At 38.4% G+C, this 14,010-nt stretch overlaps 2 protein-coding genes across 2 annotated transcripts; both read left to right on the top strand.

Moving 5' to 3' along the window:
• The first annotated feature begins 3,512 nt into the window (after window positions 1-3,512).
• LOC133795146 (uncharacterized) lies at window positions 3,513-4,541 on the top strand. Its single transcript, XM_062232593.1, has one exon. It carries the CDS (start codon window positions 3,513-3,515, stop codon window positions 4,539-4,541), a length of 1,029 nt encoding a protein of 342 aa, XP_062088577.1.
• Window positions 4,542-11,455: 6,914 nt separating this feature from the next.
• On the top strand, window positions 11,456-12,876 carry LOC133796359 (uncharacterized). The gene is made up of 2 exons (XM_062233837.1): window positions 11,456-12,179; window positions 12,638-12,876. Exon 1 carries the CDS (start codon window positions 11,515-11,517, stop codon window positions 12,136-12,138), a length of 624 nt encoding a protein of 207 aa, XP_062089821.1. The 5' UTR covers window positions 11,456-11,514; the 3' UTR covers window positions 12,139-12,179; window positions 12,638-12,876.
• The last annotated feature ends 1,134 nt before the right edge of the window (window positions 12,877-14,010 follow it).

Raw genomic sequence — 14,010 nt, forward strand, 5'->3', positions numbered from 1 at the left:
CCAACGCCTCCCCTGGGCTCTATCTAGCAGGCACGCCGCGACCCACTAGGCCAAGTCGCGGCCCGCCCCTGGTACCCCAGACAGATGCTCTCTGTCTTGGGGGCGCGCCGCCACTCACTAGGCCAAGTCGCGCCTGCTTCTTCCTTTTGTGCCAAGAGGGGTTTTTCAAGGGTTTAGGCTCGGGGTTTCATTTCCTAAGGCTTGGGATTGAATCTACTAACCGTTTTAGTACGATTCGAGGCCCCGGGAGCGGGGTTTAGACCATGAACCTTTTATTATTTATTTTTATTGATGAGATTTCATATTTGGTTATGACTAGGTGACCGCTAAGGGACTTAAGGACCGATCGTTCTCAAAGGTCATTCTTTTATTATTTCACGCTCGAACCAGAGGTAAGAAAACTGCACCCAGTATGTGACATGGTTATTGATGAAGCATGTTGAGTGCTCTATATATGGACATTGATTGCATTGTAAATGCATATCGCCTTTGCGTACCTGTGTATGGTACTGACTAATTAGTCAGAGAACGACAATGGTGTTTAGTATTGATCATGAAGCTGTGGCTTATCAGTCAAGTTCAAAGGTGATACTGAGCGTTGGTCGTATGGTATTGGCTTAAGAGTCAAACGACATTAATGTGTTTAACACAGGTCGAAATGATTAGATATAATCAACATGAGCATGAAATGCTTGACCGACCCCAAGTTCGATGAAAACTAAAAGCGCTTGTCTAGTCTAAAGGCTAGTTACGCAGAGCCAGGGCCAACAGGCTCACATGACTGAACATCACATGGCTTAGGGTGCAGAGCCCCAGAGATAGACTTATCACTCATCTATTCAGAGAGTGAATTATTAGTCATCTATCCAAAGTGTGACTCATTAGTCACCTATCTGATTAGGGTTGCAAACCCCAGAATGATTATCAGAATCATTTATTGATATTACATACATGCAGTAATAAGTTTTCTTGCTGAGCATTGGCTCACAGGTGCTATATGGTGCATGTAAAGAGAAAAAAAAAACTCACCCAATCTTGAGTGGAGAGCATAGGTGGCGATGTGTACATATGCGGCCGCTTGACCACCATGGCCAAGGTATTTCTCAGAGGAACTAGGGGTTAACCCTATTTTTGCCGCTTAGGTCGACGGGTTGTAATTTTTATATTCTAATGACAATTTTGAATTGTAAATAACTTTGTAAACACTCTTATGGGCCCATGTATAGTTTAATATTTTAAATAAAATATACCCATTCCTTTTTAATCAAGATTTTCACTTTGGTATATTAATAATACCTAGATGCACGTTTATAATCAAATGACTCGTTTAGCGAGTTAAGCACTGTTTAAAGTCAACAGTAACGGTCTTGGAGTAACCAGGGCGTTACAGATAGAGAGAGAAGACAAAATCAGAAAAGAAAAAAAAGAAAAAAAAAAAAGGGGAATAGAGTATCCGTTGTTGTCTTAGGGGACTTTTAGGAAAATGGGAATATTAGCATATAAGAGTGATGTGTACATGGGGTATAATAGTTTTGATTTTGGACCCTATTAAATGCATAAATAACCAAATTTCCCAAGTAAAATAGTAACTGCCACAAAGAACTTTCTGGGCAGACGCTCTCAATCAACTTTTTACATTTAAACTATTGTGGGTTGATAGTGTCTTAAATTTCACACATATAATAAGATAGGTTTGTATTATTCATTACTAACCAAAATGAATTTCATTAATATGAGTAGTAACAAATTTAACGTATACGTAAGTACATCTTGATGATACTTATAAACACACAAAATAAATACTATATAAAAATATAAAAATGAATGGAGTTATATTAACTTTTTTTCTTGGCTAAAATTCTTAAAATAATCTATTATTATATTATTAAAAAATAACAAGTATTTTGTAATTAGGTGATATTTTTATAATTCCAATCTCTACATAATTCAATCATGTCCTTAATTTATTATTTTTAAGGATGATATTTACATCGCAATAATATATATATACACCCACTTATTGAAAATAAATTAATTTAGTTTTTTTTTAAAATATATTATTTACACTCTTTCTCAAATTTTTTTATACTTTTTAATTTATTTTTTTGTGTTTTTTTTTTCAATCATTTAATTTTATCTTATTTAAGTTCATTATTTTAAAAAAAAACTATATATTATTTTGTTTAAATTTTTGTGTGTAAATACTTAAAATATATTTTATTTATTTATCTTTTATACAATATGAAAAAGAAGAAATGCATAGAAAAAAATTGAGCATAATTTCAAATATATATAATTCACTAAAAATTTGAGGTATCTTAATAAAGTTTTGGAGTGTTACATAATGCCCCATTTAAAAAAAATTATAATCATGCCCTTTGTTATAAAAAGAGAATAAAAAATAATAGAAAAAAAAACCAAACAACAGAATGTAACATTTAACAATATAGGGTTACAAATGAGAAGAAGATAAAAGTTTGGGGATCAATTTATCTATTAGGCCCAAAATGTTCGGCCCAAAAACCCTTTCCTCATTTATCGAATGTTCAAAGCGGAACGTTTTGGATATAGAAGCTCCGTAAGCAGAAGCTGTGGGTCAGAGGTGATCCGCGCCTCTGACCCCTAAACGAGATATTCAAAGTCGGTATTTTTGGAGGGAAATTCGGTTATTTCTTCCCCCCATTCCAGGGTTCGCTTGAACCAACTAACTGTTTTACATATTTTGTCCTATAAATATAAGATTCATAGGAGGGAAAAGGGATCGGACTTTGAACTGACTTAAGCATCGGAGTGTCTTTCTTGCAGGTGATCCCGATGAGTCAAAGACAAATTTCATCACCAGAATAGTGACTGAGCATCGTCCATTGTAGGGAGGAGCCTCCAGATACAGAAAGACAAATTGTTACTCCAACAATTGGTGCCGTCTGTGGGAATCGAAAAACATTTCGGCCTTAGCCACGTCGTCGAACCAAGAAATCAAGATCCCTACGAACCCAGAAATCATGCCACCAAAAGGCAACGGAGTTTCGGGCCCAGTCGCACAGAGCGTCCCTCCGGCGGACGTGAGCGACCAGATCGACAGGATGTGTCGCCTGTTGGAGACGAGCCAGTAGCAGTCCGACGAAGCAATCAAGACATTGGCCGAAGCCGAAGCTAGGCTCGAAGTCGAGATTGCTGAGCTGCGCAGATCTGCTGACACAACACGCAACATCCAAGCCCACGACAATCCTGATTCTGGCAGATCTGAAGTTCCAATCGACCGCGTTAATTCCCCTCATCAAAACATGAACCCAGGTAACGAAAGATCCCAAGGCATCCTGCCATCCTCCGGGGCCGAAGAGCGACGAGCCCCAACCTCTGACACGCATGGGCGGACGGAAGCAGAAACCACCGGATCCGCTTAGCCAGCAGCCGAAATCCGGCCTCAACGCACCACACCTCAAGCCGCGCACGATTCTCCCTCTGAAGGTCGTGTTCCCTCGATCCGATTCTTAGACAATTGGAAAGAAGACATGATGAGGGAAATGATGCAGAAGTTCTCATATGGGCGATCAGCCTACGCCACCGAGCATTTGGATCTAGTATCAAGAACCACTGAGAAATCGCCAAAGCCTCGAGACTTCATCATCCCTTCCCTGCCTGCATTCAATGGAAAGGGAGATCCGCTAAACCATTTATTCCAATTTCAACAGAAGATGGCATTAGAAGCTAATAACGAAGCTATTCAGTGCAAAGTCTTTTCAATGACTTTCTCCGGGCCAGCTCTGTTATGGTTCCGACAATTAAAACCCGGGTCGCTCAACAGTTTTAGTGATCTCCGACGGACCTTTTTACAGCAATACAGTGCGAACCGAGAGGCACCCAGAACAATGGTTGATCTCTATCGGATTAAACAGAGGGAGAATGAACATCCGAAAGCATACTTACAGCGTTTCATTGACCTCGTGCATCAAATCCACGATGTCGATCCAATCACCGCAACAAATCTCTTCGTTAAAATCTTGCAGGTGGGATCTCTTTTACATGAGAATCTCACCATGACGCCACCATACGACATGGCAAACGTGCAGACCCGAGCTGAGGGCGTCTTCAGGGTCTTGGAATTTCGAGAACATGCACAGAAGAAGTCTGCACTCATCTCTGCTCCACCAACAAATAAACCTCCGCCACCTGCTAAGGATGACAAGAGGAAGCGGAACCAAACAGATCACACGAAGGAAGGAAAAAGACCAAGACAGGATCGACAGTCATCACGATACCCGTCCTTCGAATACACTGTCCCGCAAGAAGTCATTTATGAAGAAAACAAAGACAGACCTATCTGGCGAGAACCCTACAAAATTACCACTCCTTCTGACAGAAGGGACAAAAGCATATACTGTCTCTTCCACAAAGATCACGGTCATACGATCGCTGAATGCCACAACTTGAACAATCAGATCCAAGCCTTCATGAGGAGTGGGAGGCTTACCCAATACATCAAGGAGACGGGCAGACCCGGCACCTCGCGGCATAATCCCGCTTCTGCCCTCACTCCATAAGCGTCAGACCCCGTGCACGCAGCCTCTGACAGCACGCAGGAGCCTCTTAAGCAAGTCCCTATGATCCACGGGATCGTAGAACTCATTGACAATCAAGAGCATACCACCAAAATCCACAAAAGGATGGAAGAACGAGTGAAGCGATACAAATCATTAGGTCACGCGGTCAATCTCGTCACTTCAGAAGACAGAAGCTATCCAGCCTCTGCAATCACATTCACCGATGATGACCTGAAGGGCGTACACCTACCCCATGATGATCCACTCGTCATTTCCCTACAGGTTGACTTGCCAGCTGGGTAGAGTTCTAATCGACGGGGGCAGTGGGGTTGACATCCTCTTCTGGGAAGCCTTCCAGAAGATGGGGCTAGAGGAGAATCAGATCCGGCCCTCCACCACGTCCATTTTGGGATTCAACAGCCAAAGAGTATATCTGAAGGGCGTCGTTCGATTAACTGTGGTGGCCGCAGAACGCGCCCTGCCAGTAGACTTTCTCATTATAGATTCCACCACAAGCTACAACACCATCATGGGGAGAAATTGGATCCACCGGATGCAGGGGGTAGTCTCAACTCTGCATCAGGTGATGCGGTGTCAATCACTCAATGGGCGCTACACCGTCGACATTAAGGGCTGCCAGAAGCAGGCCAAAAAGTGCTTCCTTACCTTGAAAGAAATAAATAGCTCTGGCGTTGCCTCCCATAACAACTCCCCTGAAAAATAGCAATTACAGCAGGACTTACCAGGAAAAACCCCTCGTTACATTGGATACCTTAGAACAAATATGTCTGGACGACGGTGACCCATCTAAAACAGTGCTAGTAAGCACCAAGATCTCTGAAGAAGAAAGACAAACCCTCACACAATTCCTCAAAACTAGATGGGAACTTTCGCCTGGTCTCCGCACGACATACCCGGAATATACCCCTCCGTCATGAGTCACAACCTAAATATTTCAAATAGCTTCCCACCTGTCAAGCAGAAGCAGAGGAGGTTCGCTCTAGAGGTGAATCAAGTCATACAAGAGGAGGTCCAACGCCTCCTGAGCACAGGCGCAATCGAAGAATGCTTATATCCCAGTTGGCTTGCCAACCCCGTCGTGGTCCCAAAGAAGAATGGGAAAAAGAGAGTATGCATAGACTACACAAATTTAAACAAAGCATGCCCCAAAGATAGCTACCCTCTGCCGAAGATCGATCAAATGATAGACGCCACGGCAGGATATGAAAGAATGAGCTTCCTCGATGCTTACTCTGGATACAATCAGATCCCCATGAAATCAGAAGATCGAATTCACACGGCTTTCATAACAGAAGGTGGTTTATACTGCTACAAAGTTATGCCCTTCGGTCTAAAGAATGCAGGCGCAACGTACCAAAGGCTGATGCACAAGCTGTTTTCCTCATTGCTCGGGAGAAATATGGAGGTTTATATTGACGACATGGTCATCAAGTCCAAACAAAGCTCTTCACATATAGACGACTTGGCCGAGTGCTTCGACATCCTTGATACTTATAAAATGAAATTAAACCCCTCTAAATGCGTCTTTGGGGTGTCCTCTGGACATTTCTTGGGGTACGTCGTCAGTCAGAGGGGCATCGAGGCGAACCCAACACAGATTGCGTCCCTCTCAGAAGTCAAAGAGCCCCGAACCATCCAAGACATACAGGCTCTGACGGGCAAAGTAGTAGCATTAAGCCGATTCATATCACGAATGTCTGACCGTTGCCAGCCCTTCTTGCAATGCATAAAGAAATCTACCAACACCACCTGGGGACCAGAGCAAAGAAAAGCGTTGGAAGAATTGAAAGCCTATTTGATCTCCCCTCCTATATTGAGCTCCCCCATAGCTAATGAAGATTTATTCTTGTACCTGGCTGTCTCACAATTCTCTGTGAGTTCTGTTCTCTTCCGAGAAGAAGCTAATCGTCAGAGGCCAGTGTTCTACTGCAGCAAGATGCTCCTGGACGCTGAAACTCGTTACAGTATGATGGAAAAATTGGCACTCGCACTCCATACGACAAAGAAGAAGTTACAACAATATTTTGAAAGCCACACCATCATTGTATATACAGACTAAGAGTGTCAACACCTGTTACTTCGACAGCCCCTGATTCCTGACACCCAGGGGTAGTTTCAGATACAATGGTCTTACTTGGCTCAACTGGCAGAGGAGGGGTATCCGCAGACTCAAAACCCTCTCCGAAGGCATCCCTTAGAAACTTGTTCTTACGAGAGGCAGAAGAAGGGCGTCTCCCCTCTGAGCCACGCTTATGGCCAATGTCAGACCCTTCAACCAAAGCAGAAGCAGAGGGTAATGCCTTTGACGGCTTCATATAGACAACAGGAGACTTCACCTCAACTGGTAAGCCACCCTGCATTCCATCTCCAGTCACCACTCCTGATAATTTGGACGGAGAAGAGGAAACGCCCTCTGCGTGAGCCACCCCTTCTGAGCCTGCCGCCAAGGAAGACCCAATTGCGTGTGAAGTAGGAGACGCCCCAGGTAAATGTCCAACGGGGGCAGATCCTCGTGGCTTCTTGCACAACGAGAGAGCCTGGCCCGTTGGTAATTTACCTGGGGTAAGTTTGGGGATATCAAAGGGAGATCCTTGAGCAGTGGAGACAGAACCTTTTGGGATCCGAAGCTTGGACGAAATGCACTTCCCGTCGTCCGAATCTTCACCAGAGGATTCCTCACGCTCCTTTCTTTTTCCTAAGGCGTCCGCAGGCAAAGGCACTTGTTGGAGAGGCTGAATTGGGAGAGCGTCAGAAGGCGTGGACGATCTCCCTTGTATGCGAGAAGATCTGCGCGATAAGCTGGACTTATCAGGGGATGACTCTGCAGCAGGAGCTAGACTAGATCCCTCTTTCTTTTTGCCTTCTGGGACCCCTTGACATTTGGTGCATGCGGCGTAAGTCTCAGAACACGCCCTTTCACACTCGGTCTTCGACAGAGACAAAGTTGAGGGAGTGGGAGGAGATTTCTTCATAAAAGCCCCCAGCTGCTTCGCACATGCTGCTGTGATTTTGCTAAGGGTCATATCCCTCTTTTGCGATCTAACTCGCACAGCGCCAAGATCGACTCGATCCACGAAGCAAAGCCGAGTCATAATTTGCATGCAGTAAGGGTTCAGCACACAATGGCGTTCTCCTTAGATTCATGCAGAAGCCCCTTCTCTGTCAGCATGCTCTGCCGTTCAGGACTCATACTAACCTGAGGCCAAGAAAAATCTGATGCAAAGAACAAAAACAGTAATACATAGAGTTAGACTAACAGATAATCATCCAGATATGATTGATTCACATTAAAGCTAATAACGAACAGAATGAAAAATGTGACTCACCTTTTATAAACACCCTGGCCAAAGGAAAAATTTCCTGAGGCAGGTATTCAGGATACCACGCTCCTCCAACAACAAAGAAATATTTATCCTAGTTTCGATGGGAGCTATCGAAATCGGTGAAGATTGTCCGATCCTTTTTGGGAGAGAGGTAGAAGGTTTTCCAAGGCTTTCCCTCTATCGCCTTGTTCGTAGACTTGGTGAAGCACGCGTAAATGTCGTCCGATTGAATGTTGACATTCCTGAGGCTCCCTATCATCCGAGCCCCGACTATTGACTGAATAGCTTTTGGGAGAAATTGAGAAATGTGAGCCCCAGAGTTTGAAATTATCTGAACAAGCAGAGCTGGGAGAGGGAAGCGGAGCCATTCGATATGTCTCAGACTCATGACGATCTCGGAAGGCTTCACTACGTCCTTAAATCGCCATTCTCGAAGCTCAGCATCCGAGAGCATCCTCACCGTGACATTGTCAGGAATGTCGAACGATTTGCGCATGCATTCATACGCATTCTTGTATCCATCGCGATCCAAAGGCTCGGGAGATGAACGAGAAGATATTATTACGTGGAATGAGATGATTGTCGAAGGATTGAACTGAAGGAAATCTCTAGGGTTTCTTCGGAGCTTCTCTCTGGAAGTTGGAATAAAGTTTGGAAATTTGAATGAAAATTATTTTAAAATAATACTATTTAAGTGAAAGGTAAAATTCTGAATCAAATGCTTCACTCGATAATTGTGTTTGCATTAAGTGTAGCTTGTCAGGCAATCAAATGATCATGCACCTACGGATTACCTCGGTTTACGGAGAATGACGACTCTAGGCGAAATTTTTGGTGTTGAAGAGTCAGCCCAAGATTCGAACAGATTAGCACGCCTCGCCTGTTCGAAGCTTGGGTCAAGGGGTATCTGTTAGGCCCAAAATGTTCGGCCCAAAAACCCTTTCCTCATTTATCGAATGTTCAAAATGGAACGTTTTGGATATAGAAGCTCCGTAAGCAGAAGTTGTGGGTTAGAGGCGGTCCGCGCCTCTAACCCCTAAACGAGATATTCAAAGTCGGTATTTTTGGAGGGAAATTCGGTTATTTCTTCCCCCCATTCCAGGGTTCGCTTGAACCAACTAACTGCTTTACATATTTTGTCCTATAAATATAAGATTCGTAGGAGGGAAAAGGGATCGGACTTTGAACTGACTTAAGCATCAGAGTGTCTTTCTTGCAGGTGATCCCGACGAGTCAAAGGCAAATTTCATCACCGGAATAGTGACTGAGCATCGTCCATTGTAGGGAGGAGCCTCCAGATACAGAAAGACAAATTGTTGCTCCAACATTATCAAAAAAAATAATTCATAGCCAACTTGCCAAAACATGTATAGTTTAAAGACCTTTAACACAAATAAGGCTACTTAAATATTTAAGTTTTTGAAAAGCAATTTGGCAAATTATGTTTATTTCAAATTCAACCCAAAAATAACAAATTATCTTAAATTAACTAAACATGTATTTTTAAAAAAACATTATAAATGCCTTTTCAATAAATTACTTATATTATGTCCTTTTAATGCTTAACAATTATTTTCTCTTTATTGTGCAAATAACATCTTACATTTGAAATATTTAACCTTTTGTATTTTGCATAAAGATTTAACAGGAGTTGTTATATCTTTTTAAAATAGTTGGTTACAAAAAAAGGCTTTGAAAATATATGACTGTCAAATTCTGACTTCCTTTTATTCACTTGCTTTAATGGCTTTAACAAAAGCTACTTCACAAATCAATCTACTAACACACAATCTAACAAGGTACCTTCATCGACATCTGAGCAGTAAAGTTTCTCCAAATTGGGAAGACATTCTAAATACTTTATCATCAAATTTCATCCTCTTCCCTCTCCCACACAACTACGGTCACAGTTACCTATAACCTTGTTATTTTTCCAATCTAAATTAATAGAACTTCCACCGCCACATTTAAACCCACTAATATATATAAATGGTTTAATAAATAATAATAAAAACCCAAGCTAGCCTTAGAAAAACTTATTTAAAATTAGCAAATATTTATTAGATTACATGTTACTCAATTATACGGAAGTACTTTAATTTATGAAAAGCTCTTTTATTTAACAAAAAAAAAAAAGAAAAAGAAAAACGCACACGAATGATATAAACAACACATTATAGTGCGCCTAATTATTCATTAGATCACTTTTTTCTAAATTTACATCATTTTTATCACTATTTAAAAAAATAACATTTATCAAGTTAATTCCCGGGAAGTGTAGTGGTCCATTAGTACTCCTTGGGCTAGGCCCATTTAGGGTATCAAATGAATCCACTGGAATGCCCCGATCCTAAACTAATGGTCCAGAGAAGTACGAAGTTCACATTTCCCAGCTCTACTTTTCCATTATTATTATTATTTTATAACTTTGGCTGAAACATAACAAAACATATAGTCCTTGTTCTCCATCCAAAAGTTTAAAATGGACAAAACTTGAGTAATTTTTTTATGATGGGGTAGATTAATAATGTACCATATAGAAATTTACCTTTTTTTTTTCTTTTTCTTTTTCTTTTTCTTTTTCTTCCTTTTTTGGGTGGAGAAATGAGAAGGAGTTGAATTACATTAATATTTGTATTACTTTAGCCCGACCAATGTGCATTCGTTTGCAATGACAATATTCTTGTGTTCACATCTCAATTTGACAATCTTTTGTCACGACTCTACATTATAATATCATAGACTTTTCATTCGATTTTGAAATGTGGGGCAAAATCATGAATAAGAATCACATTATTTATGTAAGTGCGTTCCAAAAGCTATATAATAATTAAAATTGGATATAATTAAAGAGAATTATTAGATTAGGTATGTTTGTTTAATTATATAATTAGATTGTAACCACTTAATTGAAACTAATTGACGAGTTTTATAAATAAACATTAGAATTGGTGCAGTTATTTTTATAGAAATGTGAAAAGTTATTAAGTTGTGTAAGAAATTGCACTGTCATAAAACAATTTGTTTGAGGACAAAAATTATTTCGATCATATTTTTTGTGCAGATGTAAGTCATCTTCCATTTAATATTAATGAATAAAAATAAAATTACCAAAGCAAAAATTTAACAACTTAAGTGCAATACTTTTTAAATTTAAATTAACTTAACAGAGGATGATCTAGAATAGCACTAAAATGGTGACGAAAATGACTTTTGTCCTAAAAAATATTATTTTGTTATTTGAATGCAACTTTTTACATTATCTTAATCAATGTTAACGCAAATTTCTCAACTAATAATTGTAATAATTACACCAATAGTAATTCACAACACGCCTAATGCTTTACTAATACTCCATTAAGATCAGTCAACTGCTAAGAAAACAAAAATTCACATGTCACTAACATGCTCACTAGTGGGGGACCTATTTATTGTCTTATTTTATAGTAACATGTGAACTTGGTTAGTTGGTTGCAGCTTGCAATGAGTATCACTAACAACCTTGTGGTTAAACCTCATCGATATACCTTCCTTATAATTCAACCCAACATATATAAATTCGAAACCCTAGCTAGCTAGTTAATACAAAAACATTATCAAAAGACATAGAGAAACCTCCAAAAGTACACATGGAGAGAATATTTTCAGTGGTCGTGTTGGTTTTTCTGATGATACCCATTACAATAACATCAACGAGTATTGATCCTACATCATCAGCAGCTCCATCTTCTCCATTATTTTCTTCCTCCTCTTCATCTTCATCTGCATTCTCAGTTGGTAGAAATATATTCAAGAAACTCAAGTGTACAGACTTTGTGAAAGAACAAATGGTCACCAAAGTTCTTGACCATTTAAAAGCTTCGGATGCCGTAAAGAAGACATTGAAGACAAGTGCCGAATTTGGGGTTTGCGTAGCCAATAACTTCTGTGATTGTCTGGCCACACCATATCAACCTGTAATTTATGCTTGTTTGGCTGAACTTGGTTTAAAGTGCATGAAAGATGCTCTCTCATCAAACTCAATTCCATGTACAAATTTTGTGAAAGAAGAAATGGTCACCAAAGTTCTTGACCATTTAAAAGCTTCTGATGCCGTTAAGAAGACACTGAAGACAAGTGCCAAATTTGGGGTTTGCGTAGCCAATAACTTCTGTGATTGTCTGGCCTCACCATATCAACCAGTAATTTATGCTTGTTTGGCTGAACTTGGCTTAAAGTGCATGACAGATGCTCTCTCAAACTCACCTCCATGATCAACACTCTACTAGCACTCTCCCAAATCCCCTCAAACTTGGTATGTGTATACTTCTATATATATTCATTTAGTTTTGTTTTCCTAAACTTGGTATGTGTATATATATACTTCTATATATCAAAAGACATCAAAGCTTATTTTCCATGTTTTTTTTTTGCCCTTTTAGTTTGGGTGAGATTCGAAGACAAGATATTATTGTTGTTATTATTTGTCATTTATGTTTATATTAATTCTTTTGTTAGTTAGACTTATTAAATGGGGATTTTTTGTTTAAATTTTTGGTAATTTTTCAATATGATTATAGATTGATAATGAAATATGGTAATGAGAGACTTTGATACACATAAAAACTGCTTACTATTTTGTTCCGTGAAGAATTGAAGAAATCAACTTGAGGTTTAACTTTTATTTATTTTTCATTATTCTTGTAATTAAGTCAACTAAATTTATATTGACTAATATTTTTTTTTGTTTGGTGATTTATTTGATTGTGATAGATGATATGAGGCAATGGGAGATTTTTTCTGCTACCGCAAATGCAGGAAGAGAGTTTAGCTTTTACTTTTTCTTTTTCCTTTCTAATACTGCTCATGCATTACTTTTGGAATGATAAATCTTACTTTAAAAGAAAAATGTATAAAGAAAAGTCATATATAAAGTAGCTTCTTCTGGGACAAACTTCATATTGAATTTTGGTGTCCTTTCCTAAAAAAATTTAGAAAAGAGGACTTTTTAACATTGTTCACATGTGCATGACTATTGCTTCATTTTCTGTCATCTATTATTGTTACCATTAAGGCATGCACAATGATCTTTATCTCCCTTCTCAAGAAAATTCAGCTTTGGAATTAATTCTTCTTAAAATAATTGTTGCTATATTCCACAATTTTTTATTTTATTTTTTTAAATAGAGAATATAGTAGGTTTTTTTTGTTTTCTAAGACAAAAAAATATTTGAACTTTTCACCCATTTTAGATAAATATGGGAAAATAAACTTTGAGAATATTTTTGGAATACTGCTTTTGTAAAAACTATGTTTTTGAAGAAAAAAATTATAAAATAAAAGGCATCAAGAAAAAATTATAAAATATAGAATTTTACAAAAAGTATAAAAATACAGATAACAGTTTGTTATGTTACTACTTATTACAATTATCTATTTTAAAAATTATAACATATAGTTACAAATTTATAAACTTTAATTACAAAAAGTGTATTGTTATAAATTTATAAACTTTATTTTAAAAAAAAATTCGTATATATGATTATGACTCTCCGTATTTTTGTAACATTTTTTAAATTCTGTATTTTAAGTATTTTTTTTTTTAAATCTTAGGTATTTTTGTAAACTTTCCACTATCAAGCCAACTCTTGAATGGGAGAGTAGGGCACTAGTCCATTAGTTTAGGATCGGGCCCATTTTAGTGTACAATATCGTAAATGGGCCTAGCCCAAAGAAAGAAGTACATAAGTTTTTTTTTGGGACTTTTTCATAAATATGGTTTTTTAGTTATTAATATGCAAAAATATGGTAATTAAACTTTTTTTAGTTTGTATGGACAAATTTAATTATAAAAAATCAGATTATGGAAAAAAAATATGGCATAATAATGATTTTTTTACAAAAATATGGGAAAAAAATCCCATAAAAGGGAATACAAGTTTAAAAAAACCATAAAATAATACTTGTAAAATGAAAACTTTATTAAAAAAACTCTATAAAATGTAATTTTCACTTTATTTTTTAAATCGCGAAATTCCTTTCCATTTTCCAGCCCATTTCAGTGGATTTCAATATCGTAAATGGGCCTAGCCCAAAGAAAGAAGTACACAGTTTTTTTTTAAATGGCGAAACTCCTTTCCATTTCC

Source organism: Humulus lupulus, chromosome 8, assembly GCF_963169125.1.
Source record: "Humulus lupulus chromosome 8, drHumLupu1.1, whole genome shotgun sequence".
Classification (NCBI taxonomy): Eukaryota; Viridiplantae; Streptophyta; class Magnoliopsida; order Rosales; family Cannabaceae; genus Humulus; species Humulus lupulus.